At 35.4% G+C, this 16,614-nt stretch overlaps 1 protein-coding gene across 1 annotated transcript; it reads left to right on the forward strand.

Annotated features, from left to right (window-relative positions):
* The first annotated feature begins 712 nt into the window (after positions 1 to 712).
* Positions 713 to 12,761, forward strand: HDDC2 (HD domain containing 2). Its single transcript, XM_074309948.1, has 6 exons — positions 713 to 853; positions 4,149 to 4,270; positions 6,211 to 6,313; positions 7,920 to 7,988; positions 10,761 to 10,899; positions 12,594 to 12,761. Exons 1-6 carry the CDS (start codon positions 779 to 781, stop codon positions 12,689 to 12,691), a joined length of 606 nt encoding a protein of 201 aa, XP_074166049.1. The 5' UTR covers positions 713 to 778; the 3' UTR covers positions 12,692 to 12,761.
* The last annotated feature ends 3,853 nt before the right edge of the window (positions 12,762 to 16,614 follow it).

Raw genomic sequence — 16,614 nt, forward strand, 5'->3', positions numbered from 1 at the left:
TTAACCTTAGTTTCCTCATCGGTAAAATGTGAGGACTCATCCCTTTCTTGCTGACCAATTCAAAAATGATACAACAGGATCTTTCAGAAGTTGTGATGGCAAAAAAAAAAAAAAAAAAAAAAAAAAAAAAGTTTTTGTTTGCTCTTAGAAACTAAATCAGCATTTTGAACCAAGTTAATACAGACTAAGACTAAAATGAAGTTTTTTGTGTCTGTGGATCCTAAAGCTCTCAGCATACTAATGAAACAATTCTAAACTAGTAAAGTTTATGGATGATGTGTGTGGGTCATACAGAATAAATGATGGTATATATTTTTCTCTTGATAAATCTATATATGAAATTATTTCTTGAATATTTTTCTTTTGAACAGTATTCCAACATTTTATCAGTATTGGTCTAAAAAAGGTGGTTTTTTTGTTTGTTTGTTTTAACATGGTGTCATGGGTTTTTGTAATTTGTGGTCCGCATTTACAGCTAAAATATTTTACATCTATTAAAAACAATGTCGTAGACGGGACTATCAGCCATCTCCCATGCAGAGCGAAAGGCAAAGACAGGAACAGTCGTCATTCACGGGCCATATTAACTTTATATAATATGGGAAAGGCAGAAATTGCTCTGGCTTATAATGAAGCGGTTTGGAAAGACCTGCGGAAGAGCAACGTGGCCCTAAGGCTCCGCAGGAAGGCGGACGGGCGCCCCCCGGTAGCTTGGGAGGAGGAGCTTGCAGCCGCCACGTAGAAATTCAGCGACCAGGCCGGCCTGCTAGTGGGCCCCATGGCTTCTGCTCCCAGCGCCAGCGGCGGGACCCGGAACCTGCTCCAGTTCTTGCGGCTGGTGGGTCAGCTCAAGGTGAGCGTGCGAAGAAGTCTCGTCTCCTGCAGCTGCTGCCAGCCTGTGAGGCCAGGCCCCGCTGCAGGGCTGGAAGCACCGAGCCAGTTCTCACGGACGCCGGCCCAGGGCTTAACCCCCCTGCTGTGACGCTTGCAGCGGAGCCGGCGAGAGCTGGGAGCTGCCCCGGGTGGGGCGGGAGAGGAGGAGGTGTGGCACCTAGCAGCCCAGTGCCGGGTAAATACTGGTTCTTTCCTCCGCGCTTCATGTAGCCCGGGTAGAGCTGCTGGGCTGAACCCTGGACCGTAAAGGAAGAGAGTCACAGGAAGTAATCTTTCCTGGTTGCTATGGTAGCAGTAGTTTAGAAATCCAGACTAATAAACTGGAAAGCAGCATCGCCTTATGGATAGGTTAGTGGACTTGGGATCATGAAAATTGGAAGATCTGGTTTAAGATCCTGCTCCATGCGCTTAAGTCAATTATTTAATTATAGAAAATGATGCTAATTAATATAGGTGATGATAAGGTATGTCTTAAGGATTCACTAGGTATTGGAGCTGCCAAAACAAAGAATACCATCCCCGCATTCTAATGGGGGAGATAGGTACATATAAAAAATGTACAACATAGACGTTATATCAAAACTAAACATTTTTCATATTTAGATACTTATGTAGCATATATTTATTTATAACCCTATTTACATGTGAACATGTTTTATATATATATATATATATTAGGTGTAAGTGTATAGCAAATAATATATATAGATATATTGTTATATATATTATAATATTTTAACATTTATAAAGTAGTTACCTGCTCAATAATTTGGGAGAGAAAGTACTAGTAGTTGGGGGATCAGGATAGATCTAGTTGTGTGACCCTGTGCTATACAAATCACTTAATTGCTCTGTGCCTCAGTTTTCTTCTCTGTGAAATGAGGGGGTTGGATACAATTGCATCTAAGATCCCTGAATGCATGTTAATAGATGAGCTATGCAGAGCTAAGGGATAGTGGTTAGAGAGCTGACCTTGTGAATCAGGAGGACTTGTTTTGAATTCCTGCCTCTGCTGACCTCTCACTAAGTCACTTGATCTTTGAGGGCCTTGTGTAACTTGCCAAGACCAGTTGGGGCTTCAAGGACTCCTGAAGCTATGGCTGCTGCTCATGTTCCCACCTGCCTTTTGCTGAGCAGCTTTTCTTTACCTCTCCTCTTTCTCCCTCACTCTCTCAGCCCCTCCCCTGTGCTCTCTCTCCTTTCTCCTCTCTTTCCCCGTGTGTCTCTCTCTCTGTCTCTCACTGTCTCTCTCTGTAGAAAGAAATATATCTTGGTATATGTGAATCATCTGGGTACACACAGCATACATATATATGGAAATATACAGAAATTGATTTATATGTACATATATGCATATACACATGGAACTATATAGACAGATTTATATGTACATTTATGCAGATGATTCTGAAAATATATCTATAGGTCTACATATATGTGTGTGATAGTTATATTTAGATAACTAAATTTTATCTAGATGTTATTTTATAGATTATACTATAGTTATTTCTAGATGTGTTATATCTATATTATAGATCTTATGTATATATATATATATTATGTTTTATGCATAATCTATGCATTATGTGTATTTTATATGTACCTATTATAATCTATGTAATCATTGTTAAGGAATCTCTGGTAACTTTGTAAAGAGCAATTTAAACTGAGGTCTGAAACCAGATTCTAAGGACTTGAGAAATGAGTGAGAGGAGAAAGAGTGGAGGAAATTACTTTAGACAATTTTTTTCTTGGAATTTGTTTTATATCCCCCATTAGAATGCGAGGATGGTTTCATTCTTTGCTTTGACAGCTCCAATACCTAGGATACTGTTTGGCACATAGTGAATCCTTAGGACATACACTATCATTACCTATATTAATTAGCATCATTTTCTATAATTAAATAATTGACTTAAGCGCATGGAGCAGGATCTTAAACCAGATCTTCCTCACTTCAACATTCAAACAAATTCCAAGAAAAAAGTTGTCTAAAGGACAGCTACTTAAGGAAATAATGAGAACCTGTGAGGATTTTATGGGCAGCAAAGAAAGGGCCAATATACACAGAGAAGTATTGAAGATTAGAGAGCTAGGGAGCAAGTTAAGAGCTTTCAGAGTGTTGTAAAAAAAAAATTAAATCTTTTAGTATAATTAGAGACGGTGTAATAGAGGATTGGAATTAGGGTCAGAAGAAGTGTCCAAATCCTGGCATTGATGCTTCCTACTTATGTGACCTTTGTGACTACGTGACTAAGGAAGAAGGGGAAAGGGGCAGGCATTTATTAAGTCCAAATGATGAAGTCCTGGATAACTAGGTGGGGTTGGCAGAGAATGCCTGAAGTCCTGATAAGATTTTAATAATTAAAATTATAATAATAATAAGCAGGAGTGAGGATTTATATGGATTAACTCAGCCTGTGGAGGCTTGGGAAACCCTACCTTACTGTATCCAATCAGAAAGCCAAGTTCTGATGTCAACCACCTGAAGTTAAATATCCCCTATAAATCTGCTCATGACCTACTTCATCTTTGCTGAAATCCTTTTGGGGGTTAGCTTGCTACCACTGTTCTGCCTCTTGATATCTTTCTCCTTACCACTTCCCTCATGCCTTGAGATAACTTTCTCCTTGTTATAGCTAGCTAACTCTTTTAGGGTGCTAAATTCTTCTATGGATTTAGCCTGCCAGTCAATAGTCAATGGTGTGTTCCCACCTTGTGACATATTCCATTTTTCATGGTTAATTGTGAATTCCAAAGGGGAATTTATCTGTTCCCTTGTTAATTGTTAAAACCCCTTTCCTTACTAACTATATGTTTTCCCAAACATATTTCATATTTATCTCTCCTGGTGACTGTTTTTTCTCTTTATATTGTCTATAACCTTTTCTCATAAATAAAAGCACCTTTTAGCAAGGAAAAAGCCATTGTGAATTCTTCACATGTGAATTGTTACCAAACCTCATCATTTGGTGCCAAACCCGAATCTCATCACTAATTATGCATCAGGCCAAGATAATACAAATAGCATCTCTTTTGATCTCATTTAATCTCTTTGGGTCTCCATTCATTTCTAAAATAAGAGAGTTGCACTAGGTGCCTGTAAGGTTCCCTCCCAATTCTAAATATATAATCTTATGTTTATATCAAATGCTTTAATACATACTATTGTTTATCACATCATTAAATAATGATGACTAATTGATTTTTCATCTATTTATATATTTTTGTATTTATTTGATTTTATTGACTAGAGAGTACCACGTACAGGCTGGGTATACAGAAATGTTGAAAAGCCAGAAAGTGTATCAGATCATATGTACAGAATGGCTATCATGGCTTTTGTAACTGAAGATAAGCATCTTAATAAAGACAGGTAAGCAACTCGAGCTTTGTTGAAGTCACTGGTCAATAAAATAGAGCATTTAACTTGGAGTCTTGCTATCATTAGACACTTACTAATTGGGTGCTTTTAGCCAAACTACCTAACTTGTCTGGGTCTCATTTTATTCATCTATAAAATGAGGGTAGAGATAGGTTAAAGCACAACATGGATTGGGATTGGTGTGGCTAGGGAGCAGTTTGTGTTGGGGGAAATAGATGAAAAGAGAAGAGTTTAAGGAACAGTTACCTCAAAAAGAGTATACAATTCTGCATGGCAACCATAAAAGCTATTTAAGTCATTTTAAGTCATGTCTAATTCTTCAAGGCCCCTTTTGGGGTTTTCTTTGGCAAAGACATTAGAATAGTTTACCATTTCCTTCTTCAGCTCATTTTCCAGATGAGGAACTGAGGCAAATAGGGGTTAAGACTCTGGGTCTTGTGCTCAGGGTCACATAGAGAATAACTATTTGAGGCCAGATTTGAATTCTGGAAGACATGAGTCTTCCTGACTTCTGGCCTTGCACTGCAACAACTATCTACCTACTGTGATCGTTGCTTCAATAGAGGCATAATATCGAAATGGAGGAGTGTGATTATCTTTTTGTACTGTATCCTGGTCAAACCATACTTAGAATACAGTGGCAGCCTGTGAGCCATAGATCATTAAGGTTGTAGTTATTTCAAGAAGTGCATGACTCCCTCATTTTGATTTTTATTCAGCTTCATCAAAAAAGACAATATGATTTTAACATTTAATATGCATTGGATTACTTGCTACCTAGGGGAGGTGGTGTTGGGAAGGAAGAGAAAATTTGGAACACAAAGTTTTGCAAGAGTGCTGAAAAATTACTTATGCATATGTTTTGTAAATAAAAAGCTTTAATAAAAAATGGAAAAAAATAATAAAATATACAATTTGATTTAATGTAATGAGTTTCTTTTTAGAATGAATACACATTTATGAGTGCCTGTATGTATGTGCACATATGTATGTGTATATTGCTATTTTCAAATGTATGTAAATGTTCTTAAGATTAATAAAATACAGATTCATTTAAAAGCTATTGAATTTATGGTAGATATTTTTTATCATTATGCATTTTTTTTATCAACAGATAGTTGTACTGTCAGGTATGAGGTTTTTCATATTTAAAAAGGGGTCATTACACTCAAAAAAGTTGGGAACAACTTATCTAGATGATTGCTTAGTGATACATACTATGTTGGTTGGAAGACTTTGATACTGAAAGGAGAATGAATAAGATAGTAAAGAGATTGAAGACTTTGATAGGTAAGAAGCAAGTAAAAGTAACTTGCCTAAAAAAGAGAAGACTGAAGGAGCAGGTGATAGATGTCTTCAGTTATTAGAAAGAAACTTAAGACTTATTCAGATTGGACCCATTGGGTAGAGCTGTTTAAAGGTGGAATGTATTGCTTCAGAAGATAGTGTTTTCCATCTATGGAGATTTCATTTATCAGGGATTTTATAGGGGGCATTCCTCTATAAATATGGACTAGATTTGAGGGTTCTTCTATCTTTGATAATTTGTGATTCAGAGGTTGTTGCAGGGAAATCAGATAGGAGGTTGTTATAATAGTATAATCCTGATTGTAAAATGGGAATAGAAAAAGCTAACTAGTCCATGTGAAAATAAATAAGTTCACATGTGAAATATTAATTTTTCTGTTCATATGATTAGATAAATGATATATATCTTAAACGTCTTTTATTAATGTTATCAGTGATTCACATGGTGTGTTGAATGATGGAAATTTTGATTCAGGACTGGCTTAAACTAGACAAATTTAGTACCTTAGTTCATTTTGTATTAAAATAAGAGGAGAAATAAACTATATAACCTCAAAGCAACACACAAGAGATCAGTACCTAGTATATATGATTCTGTATAATCATTCAGCATTTCTGGTCAGATGTGTCCGACTCGCCCTGGTTCACGATATGGCAGAATGCATTGTTGGTGATATAGCTCCTGCAGATAACATCCCCAAAGAAGAAAAACACAAGCGAGAAAAGGTCAGTATGTGGTCATAGGATTTGGAGGGAAAACTGGAAGCTTAATGAATTGAGAAGCCAATAGGAGTTAACACAATTTTGTGAGAGAAAATAAAAATCCCAAGTGTTATTAAACTATGATTACAATGACTATTTTGCACATCTAATTTTATTATTTCAATTCTCATAGAAGAATAAAATTTTAATTCAATAAGCCTTTAATAAATGCCTTATTCTGTATGAGAAACTGTGCTATGAGCTTGAGATACAAAGGTAAAAATGAAATAGTCTTTGCCTCCAAGGAGCTTATACAAATACATATGAAATATACACATAAAAATAGTTATTTGTATGAATTTGCAAGTGTTTTAATACAGTGAATGTTAAATTAATTTGGATTGTGGGGCAGCTAAAATTTCAGTGTTACTTCCCCATTCTTAATCCCAATGAAGGAGGTTTTAAAAAGACAGGACATCCTGAAGTCAGATGTATACATATATAAAAATATATAATATGTATATATTTATATAGATATATGTGTTGAAACAAAAAGTGTAAGAAGCATTAAGCAGCTTTATAGCTTTAAAGATCAAAGTTTGCATTTGTTCAGTTTTGTTAATATGTTCAAAATTATTCTCAAGTTGTGTTTTGGCAGGTATGTTTTGATTCTCCAACTAGATTTTTCCATTTCTTGAGTACAGACCTCTTCTGATATTTTTGTCATCTATCTTTACCTGCCAGTGTGGGAAGCCCTTCATGATCTGACCCCCTTCCATCTTTCAGTTCTTCTTGCACTTTACATTCCCCACCAACTGACCTCCTTATTTTTCCTTAAATAAGATACCTCTTATTTACTAACATTTTCATAGCTTGTCCCTCATGTTTGAAGTTTTCCTTCATCTCAACTTCTGGCTTCTCTGACTTCCTGTCAAGCCTCAGTTAAAATCTCACCTCAAGTGAGAATCCTTTCCTAATCCCCTTTAATGCTAATGCCTTCATTCTATGATTATCTTCAATTTATCCTTAATATAATTCTTTGTATACAGCTACATTAAACTGTGAGCCACTTGAGAAGAAACACTATTTTTTTACCTTTCTTTTTATTTTCAGTAGTTAGTACAGTATTTGGCACATAGTAGTAGGTACTTAATTAATGCTTATTGACTTAATACTTGCCCCAATCCCCTAGATATATTTATCTAGTATAGTGATTAATATATAGTAGCTATTTAGTAAATGCTTGCTGATTAGCTAATAGTTATAACTTTTAATGTATAGCTATAGTTATTTATGTAATATGTAAAAAAGATATTTATTACAAGGTGTAAATACTTTTTTACATCAGTATCCTTCCACTCTTGGAAGCTGGTATAATGCAAACCAAAAATCAGGAGATAGGGGTATTGGTCTAATGCCAGAGTCCTCCCTGTATGGAAAGTCTGACAACTCCAGTTCACTTTTCTAGATGTTTGTACCTAGATTATCTCCTAAGCCACTTTTAATTCTACCATTTTATGGGGACATGATCATCTCTATTACTTGGCATATGTGTATGTGTGTATGTATGTGTGTGTGTATACATACACATAGAATTACATGGTCTTCAAACTATGGTTTAATATTTCAGGAAGCTATGAAGCAATTAACCCAGCTGTTATCAGAAGATGTCAAGAAGGAAATCTATGATCTCTGGGAAGTAGGTATAAATGATGAATTAGATTTTGTTTTTATTAAATATATTGGTTTATATCTTCACTGCTTTTTTGATTGGTGATATAATGAGTTAGGATACACCATCTTGTTCAATTCTAACTGTTGCTTGTTTGTGACTAGAGGCAGTCACCAATTTAGGAATGTTCCCCCTCACATGCATTTCTGACATAAACTGTTATTTTAGCTGGATCAATTCCACTGGTAACATTCCCCTTTATTGCCTCACTAAGTAGTTATTTGGAATTTCATCTCTTTCCCCACTGTACTTGATGTCATATCCTGTTCTTCTATTAGTGAGATTCCTACCATCTCAATCTGGGGTTAGCTTCTCACCTTTTCCTAGAAGGTGCCTAGTTGATGGTAATATTACCATAGTAGATAGTATATTGTAATAGAGGACCGGGCTTCTAGTTAGGTTGACCTGAGTTCAATCATAGCTCAGATTAGCTGTGTGACATTGGGCTAAGTCATTATTTCAGTTTCCTTATCTGTAAAATGAAAGGATTGGATTCATTGGCCTCTAAGCACTTTTCTAGCTCCAAATCTGTGATTTTGTAATCTGGGCTGAAAGATATCTCTCATTTTCAACAATGGATCTGTTTTTATGAAGTAACATTGACATCTTGCCATCTTTCATGGTCCCTGTGTTAATGACCTTTAAAGCCAACTTGTATTTCTTGAAGCTGCAGATTTAAGTGACATTACCTGTTGATATTTGCCCTGTGGTCTATGTAAAATTAAGTGAGCAGCTGACATTTAGTTTGACATGGGTCTTTTAAATCTGTTTCCTGATGATTGGTTGGAGAGAAGGGAGAAGAAAGGATCTGGAAGACAATATAAAGTCCTGTACTTTTGCCACAGTCTTGCCTTGTTTCTCATTACTGAAAGAAATAGGAATCCTTGAACTTGTATTTTTTTCTGTGCCTTTGAAGCAAAGAATTTGGACTTTAATTTATGTGTAGTGTCTGGGTTGATCTTTACACTTGAAGTGTTGGAGAGAGAAATTGATTTTCAACTGATCATTCCATTTTCTCATGTGTGACATTTATGCATGTACAGAATTACTCCTGATTGAGCCATTTTAAATTAAAAATGTAAAATGAAGAAGAAAGCTAGTCATTGCTGATAAAATCAAGGGGGAAATGGCATATAAGTAGATTGAAAAGCAAAATGAAATAGATTCAGAGGGATTTCTGATTATTTAAATGAATTTGAATTGATTAAATAAAACACCTAGGTTAAAAGAAAATTTGTTAAAAAGTAAAATGTGATCATTTTCAAAGAACAGTGACAAATACCAGGGACATGAAATGTAATTGATTTCATATTTTAGAAAAAAGTTTTTTGTTTTTTTTTGTTTTTTTTTACTTTTTTGTGGCTAATTGTATGTCAGTTGTAGTCATGTTTCAAATAGCAACATTTGTAAAGAGCAAGGCAGGTAACAGCAATCAAGCAGCTATTCAGTAATACCTAGTATATTACACTTCCAAGAAAGCACAATGGAGTCATTACCTGAACCCAGCAGGGACAAAAATACGGATTAGAATTATGTCATAACTAGGAATAATAGGTAACATTTATATCATGCTTACTGTGTGCCAAATATTGCATTCAACACTTTATAAATATCATCTCATTTGATCCTTATAACATCCCTGCAATTGCACGTGTTATATTATCAGCCCCATTTTACTGAAACTGAAGCAGAGTTTAAGAAGTGGCTCATGGTCAACTCCTCTATCCTCCTATGATTTTCTGAGGTCACCTTCTAACTCAAATCTTCCTGACTCCAGGTTCAGTGCTCTTTGCACTATGGGGCCACGTAGTGACCATTCTTTCCTTAAAAGCAACAATTTTTTTGGCATTAAGAGAGAATATATGTTATGATAAATATTTGTTATAAAAAATGGATTCTTGAGTAGTCCTTGCCTCCTGCATCATATCATCACTAAGGTGCTGGGAATGAAAGGAGGAAAAGGAGCAACAAAGACTATCACTAAGTTCCTGTTCTGTTTAGAAACCTCTGATAGTGGGAAATATCTGTATATCTATATTTATATGTAGATATCTATACATATATACACACACATATATACATATTAGATGTACTTGTTCTCAAGAATCTTTTAATCTAGTTAGGGGAGAGGGAGAGACACAAACAGGTAATTGTAGTATAAATCAGTGTGTGATGCGTTCAAAACAGTTCCCTATCTTTTTGTGTTTTTAATGTGTAAAAATTGTATGAAGTAATCATGAATTCTGATTCTCTTGGCTACTATGAGATTAAATTAGGAACAGGGGAAAAAAACAAGGACTTGTTGTTTGTAACTGATACCAACATGGCAGGCCCAGAAATGGGGAAATAATTCCTAAGAAAAAAAGAAACAGCATCAAGAGATGAGAAGCATGAAAATGAAATGTCAAGTTGAAGTAAAAAGGATAAAGACCTAAGCTATTTAGGTGGATTAAGGAACAATGATCATAAAAAGAAGACAGAGTAATTAAATAGGAAAAATCTGACATGAAAGAAAAAGAGTTTTTTTACTAAATCAAAGGAACCATGAACACATCCTTATTATTAAGAGTTTACAAACTCAGCCCTGAAATTCCTTCATGAAGCCTTTCTGACAGTTTTGTGTGAATGAGAAAAGTGGCTGAATGTCAAGGCTGTGGGGCTTTTGGCTCTGCCTCTTTCAATTTGGACGTGAAAATCCATAGGAACACATTTACATGTGGTTTTGATTGTCCCTCTTAGGAGTATGAGAACCAGTCCAGTGCAGAAGCCAAGTTTGTGAAACAGCTGGACCAATGTGAGATGATTCTCCAGGCATTTGAGTATGAGGACGTAGAAAACAAACCTGGGAGGCTTCAGGAATTCTATGACTCAACTACAGGTGTGTGACCTGATTTTTTTTGAAAAAGCCCTATTCAGGCTTTGTAGTCTGCCAGAGCAAGGAGTGGGGTGAGTGAAAATTTATTTATTTTTATTTTTTGCTGAGGCAATTGGGGTTAAGCAATTTGCCCAGGGTCATACAACTATGAAGTGTTAAGTGTCTGAGACCAGATTGGAACTCAGGCCCTCATGGTGGGTGTTCTATCCACTGTGCTACCTACTTGCCCCAAGTTGATCCTTTTGAAAGAGATCGTTGGTCCTTAAAAACAAAACAAGACTGATAATACATGTACCACCATATTGATCTATCTCAATTCAACAAATACTTTATTCCCAATATATTCCATGCAAAATAACATAGTGGCTGCCAAACTCATACAAAGCTTGAATAAGTTGCAGTCTCTTTCTTCATGAAACTTACAGTCTACTAAGGGGATACACTGATACAAATGATTCTAAAATAAAGCACAAAGAGATGTCATTCATTCATTTGCAATTATATCTGATTCTTTGTGGACCTATTTGGGAATTTCTTAGCAAAGATACTGTAGCGGTTTGCCATTTCCTTCTCTAGCTCATTTTATAGATGAGGAAATATGCACAAATGAGGCAAATAGGGTTAAGTGACTTGTCCAAGATCACCAAGATAACAGGTGTTCTGGGGATTTGAGCAAGGAAGTAGGAGGAGAGGGGGTCCCAGTTACTGAAGATTATCAGATGAAGGGTAAAGAGGTAAAAACACTATCAAGGGTCCCAAGAGATAATTAAATAGGAAGAATCTGACATGAAAGAAAAGATAAGAGTAAATGAGAATCATTTACTAAAATCAAAGGAGCCATAGAAGGTTGAACAGCAACAGTTTCTCCTCCCCCCATCCCTGCCCATTCAACTCTACTTTTAGTATAGAGCTCAGCAGATATTCAAATCGTTGATTGCCACCATTTCTACAATGTTGTTTTTTTATACCAGGTTTGTGATTGTTTACTAAACTTCCTACTCTCTATGTGATATGTGTTCATGACCATATTCGTATTTCCTTTCTTGGATCTTCACCTAGATGGCTCAAAAGAGATGGGCCATTTCATCCAAGATGGAAAGCCAAGCGGAGAGATTGGGTAATAAGGACAGAAAAAATGTTGGGAAAGGAAGGAAATTGAGGGAACCAAAGTTTTTAATCCTCTCAGTAATGCAAGAGGCTAATATATGATTATGTGAGGTGGAGGTCACACTTAGGATGAAAATGTTTAGAAGAGTCCCTTGGGGAATGTGATAGTGTATCAACTAGAGTTAAAATAAAAGAATTTTGAGCAGTGGTAAAGGCCCCATTGAAATTAAAAAGCTTGATTTTGTGACTTGCTCTAAGGATGCTTAGCAGCCTTCAGGGAAGCAGGAATCAAATGATGGTATTTATCAAAAGTTACCAGGTCCTAGAGACAAAGGTGATGGCTAGTGTATCAGTAAAGTGGCATTCCATGTAATCTAGTCTGGTTAGAGTTTAGTGAACTAAGGTACTGTACCTTTGATGCCCTTTGGCTGAATTAGAGAAAAAAAATTGAGCAATAGTGTTTCCAAGTATGCTTCTGGTCAAGTTCCATATTATGTTCTCCACCAGTCTCTTAACTCAGTCTTAAGAAAATGGACTTCCAACTTCTCAGGAGATCAGAGATTAATTTTCCCTATCTTTTTCTTTTACAGGAAAATTCAGCCACCCTGAAATAGTCCAGATTGTTTCTGAACTTACAGCAGAAAGAAATGCTAAAATAGCTGCAAGAACCAGTGAGCCTCATCCTTGAAGTGTTTGGGTTTGCTTTTTTTTTTTTAAGCTTCTGTAATCATGTAATAAATATTTTATTTTATGATTAAGTCTGATGGTATGGTGTTTGCCAGTATAACACTGTTGATTTCCCCAGATGTGAGTCAGTCTGTTTATTTTCATTTTCCATGGGCTCCAGTGAGAAATTAAAGCTGTGTTTGTATATAAAGTCTGTTCCAGGAACCAGGACTATAGGGTCCTAGAGACCAAAGGCTATAGGTAGGGATTGGAGTTATCTTTGTTATAAACTGCAAAAAAAAAAAAAAAAAAATCAGAATTCATAATGTCTGCTAGAAGCCAAAAAGAATGTTTTCTTCTGACTTGGAACATACATCCCTGCAGACCAAAGTCATTAAAAGGTAGGATGATATGTCACTATGTTTTGATGCTGATGGAAAGTTTAATTATTTATTGTCTTTAAGGCGAAGATCCTTCAAAAAAGTATTGGCTAATATGAGACACCAAGAGGAGGAGAAAATTACATTGATGATATTTTTTTCTCTCCAGATAAGCCATTTCCTTTTTATTGAAACACCTGTTGCCCTAAATCAAATTTTGAATTATGATCTGGGCTCTGATTTGTGACAGTAATCACAGAATTATAGAGCCTTTAAAACGCTGATTTCCTATCAATCATTTATGTTAAATTCAGAGCAGTGAAAATAAAAAAAAAATTAAAATGCTTTTATGGTTTTCAACTTTTCTTTTTTCAATTCAAACAGAACTTTTGGTTTCACAACTTTTATAAGATAAGCAGAAGGGTATTATTATATTGGGCATCTTATAGAGAAAACTGGCTCTCCAATCTTTTTTTTTTAATCATAACTTTTGACAGAACATATATGTCTGGGTAAGTTTTTACAACATTATCCCTTGCACTCATTTCTGTTCCAACTTTTCCCTTCCCTCCCTCCACCTCCTCCCGTAGATGGCAAGTAGTCTTTTATGCATGTTAAATATGTTATAGTATATCCTAGATAACAATACATGTATGCAGAACCCGAACAGTTCTCTTGTTGCACAGGGAGGAATTGATAAAAATAACCTGGGAAGAAAAACAAAAATGCAAAAAGTTTACACTCATTTCCCCATGTTCTTTTTCTGGGTGTAGCTGATTCTGTCCATCATTGATCAGTTGGAACTGAATTAGATCTTCTCTTTGTTGAAGATATCCACTTCCATCAGAATATGTCCTCATATAATATTGTTGTTGAAGTGTATAATGATCTCCTGGTTCTGCTCATTTCACTTAGCATCAGTTCATGTAAGTCTCTCCAAGCTTCTCTGTATTCACCCTGCTGGTCATTTCTTACAGAACAATAGTATTCCATAGCATTCATATGCCACAATTTACCCAATCATTCTCCAATTGATGGGCATTGATTCATTTTCCAGTTTCTAGCCACTACAAAAAGGGCTGCCACAAACATTTTTCTCCAGTCTTTTCAACTTCTATCAAAAGTGATCCAAATTCACTCTTTCTCAGAATATTGGCCTTAATGGGATAGATGATGATTCTTCTGCTTACCCTTAAATGCTTTTGCTGGTGATGAAGATTCAGTTTGCTTCTGCAGAGCAAATCAACAGTATTACTTGAAACAGTGATATTTAGATGTTCTGTTCTATTTACATTTGGCCAATTGGCCAAAAGTGATAAGTCTCCATAAATATGCAAGCTGCTATAAAGAAAGTTATCTTTTTTTAGGTATTGTATAGGTATGGTTACTGTGCATCAAGTCAGAAAGAAACAAGTTGATTATTATTGGAGATACTATTTAATGAGAAAACAAAGTTCCATCTGTTCCTTGTCATTTTTTTCCTTCCTGTCTGGCTACATGCACATTAACTATCTTCTGATCAAGTCAGTTAACAGGTCTGTCTTATTGCTTTTGAACCCAGCTTGTGGTCCTGACCAGTTAATTATTAACATTTATTTTCTTCTTAGGTCTTGTGAAACTGTAGAATGTTATGGATTAACAAACCACATTCTAATGTAAGGTGACAGAGAATAGAACACTGGACTTGGGAGTCAGCAAGATTACAGTTCAAATCCTGACACTAACCATGATGACTGTGGATTAATCTTTTAACCTCTATCTTTGGCAGTTTACTTATCTATAAAATGAAGGGGTTGGGCTCAATAGATTCTAGGAGCCCTTCTGGCTCTAAAGCTCTAGTCCTATAAAATAAATCTGAGACTTTTGTGTTTTTCTCTATCTCTCCTTAACTGTTCTGTAGTCTTGGTTAAGAGATTACTTAAATTTGTTTCCTTAAAGCTTACCCTAAACCCATTTGAGATTGTGGCTATAAATAAATTAGGGAATGTCATATAAAATATTTGATACAACAATGAAACTTAGTTAAAATTTATTGACTAAAAGGAAATAATGGCTAATATTTGTATAGTTTTTAAAAAGTTTTAAAAAGCATTTAACATATCTATTTTGTCCCCACAACAAACCACCCTATAATATAGAATTATAAAATATTGATTTAGAAGATGATCTAGAGGATCATCTGATCAACCTCCAACTCTTTGGAAAATGAACCTAAAGTCAGAAAAGTAAAATACTTTTGTCAATGATTGATTTATCCTTATAACTGAGATCCCTCATTACTCTTAATAGTATACTATCAATCCCAGCATTCTGCCTGCCTCCCCCAAATACAGAATGTTACTTAAGTTTCTTGAAAAGGGCCTTTTTTTGATTTTAATACATATTATCTCATCTGTTGTTTATGATGCAAACAGTTTCATTTGGGCTACATCCAATGTAAAATAAGTAGAATTATTCTATCTTCCTTTTGTCTTTATTTCATAGGCTACAATTTATGACTGGAAACGTTACATAATTCTCAAAGCCTGTGCTATTGAAAATATTCATGCTTAGTATTTACAGCTTACATAGCTTGCCCATTTAACAGCCTGGTAATGAAAAACACAGGGTAAAATGAGTTACAGAGGTAGGAAATGGGATCTTTGATTTTGTTTTGTAAATCCCCTTTCACTGGATTGTTCGAATAATCACTTTCTACACAAAGTCTTTTCTGATTCTGTGCCCACCCCCAATTGCTAGTCCTTTCCCTTTCTACATGCTTTCTCCTCCAACAGAATATAAGCTCCATGAGAATATGGGTTAAAGGTTGTTTTTTGTTTTTTGACTTTTGAATGTTGTTAGCACTGTTCCCAGCACACAATAGAAGATTAATAAACACTAGCTGATTTGGCTCCCCCTAGCCTTAATTTTCTAATTGGCAACTTAATATCTATACCAAGAGGAACTGCTTTCCAAAACCAGTTCTGCCACTTAACAGCCCTGTGGACCATATTGGACAAGTCAATTGATCTTTCTGGGCCTGTTTTCTCAAATGTAAAATGAAATGGTAAAAATAGCCTTAAATTATTAAGGTACTCCCTTTTCCAGCCTTAAATTTGTGGTCAATTCTATGGCAAAGGTTGTACTAACGAGAAAAGTAATTTGTTAACTGTAAAATGGCTATAGAAATGTAAACTCATGATATTGACACATCTGTTTATAAATTTAAAATTGGGACTGACCTCTAAAAATATCTAATCTCTTATTTTATAGATGAGTAAGCTGAGAGATGATGAAGGAACTTCCCCCCAAATTATATAGACAGAATTAGGATTGGAACCCAGATCCTTTGACTTCAAATGCAGTGTTTCCTTATACCACATTTGTAGGTCATGTTCAAAAATAATGTTGACATTGCTTTTCATGTGCAGTACATAAGGGTTGTTGTGAGGAGAGTGCTTTTAAGTGCTTCATAAATCTTAAAATACTATGTGAATGTGAATTATGAATGGGTAATATCATGATTTGAATTTAAGATCAATAGGAAATCTGACGGCAAAGATCTTAGGTAATTAAATAGGGGGAA

This window comes from Sminthopsis crassicaudata, chromosome 4 (assembly GCF_048593235.1).
Source record: "Sminthopsis crassicaudata isolate SCR6 chromosome 4, ASM4859323v1, whole genome shotgun sequence".
Taxonomy (NCBI): domain Eukaryota; kingdom Metazoa; phylum Chordata; class Mammalia; order Dasyuromorphia; family Dasyuridae; genus Sminthopsis; species Sminthopsis crassicaudata.

Coding starts and splice junctions, on each gene's coding strand:
- HDDC2 (XM_074309948.1), top strand. CDS start 779: ATGGCTTCTGCTCCCAGCGCCAGCGGCGGGACCCGGAACCTGCTCCAG. Junction 6,314..7,919: donor AAAAACACAAGCGAGAAAAG/GTCAGTATGTGG, acceptor TTAATATTTCAG/GAAGCTATGAAGCAATTAAC. Junction 10,900..12,593: donor ATTCTATGACTCAACTACAG/GTGTGTGACCTG, acceptor TTTCTTTTACAG/GAAAATTCAGCCACCCTGAA.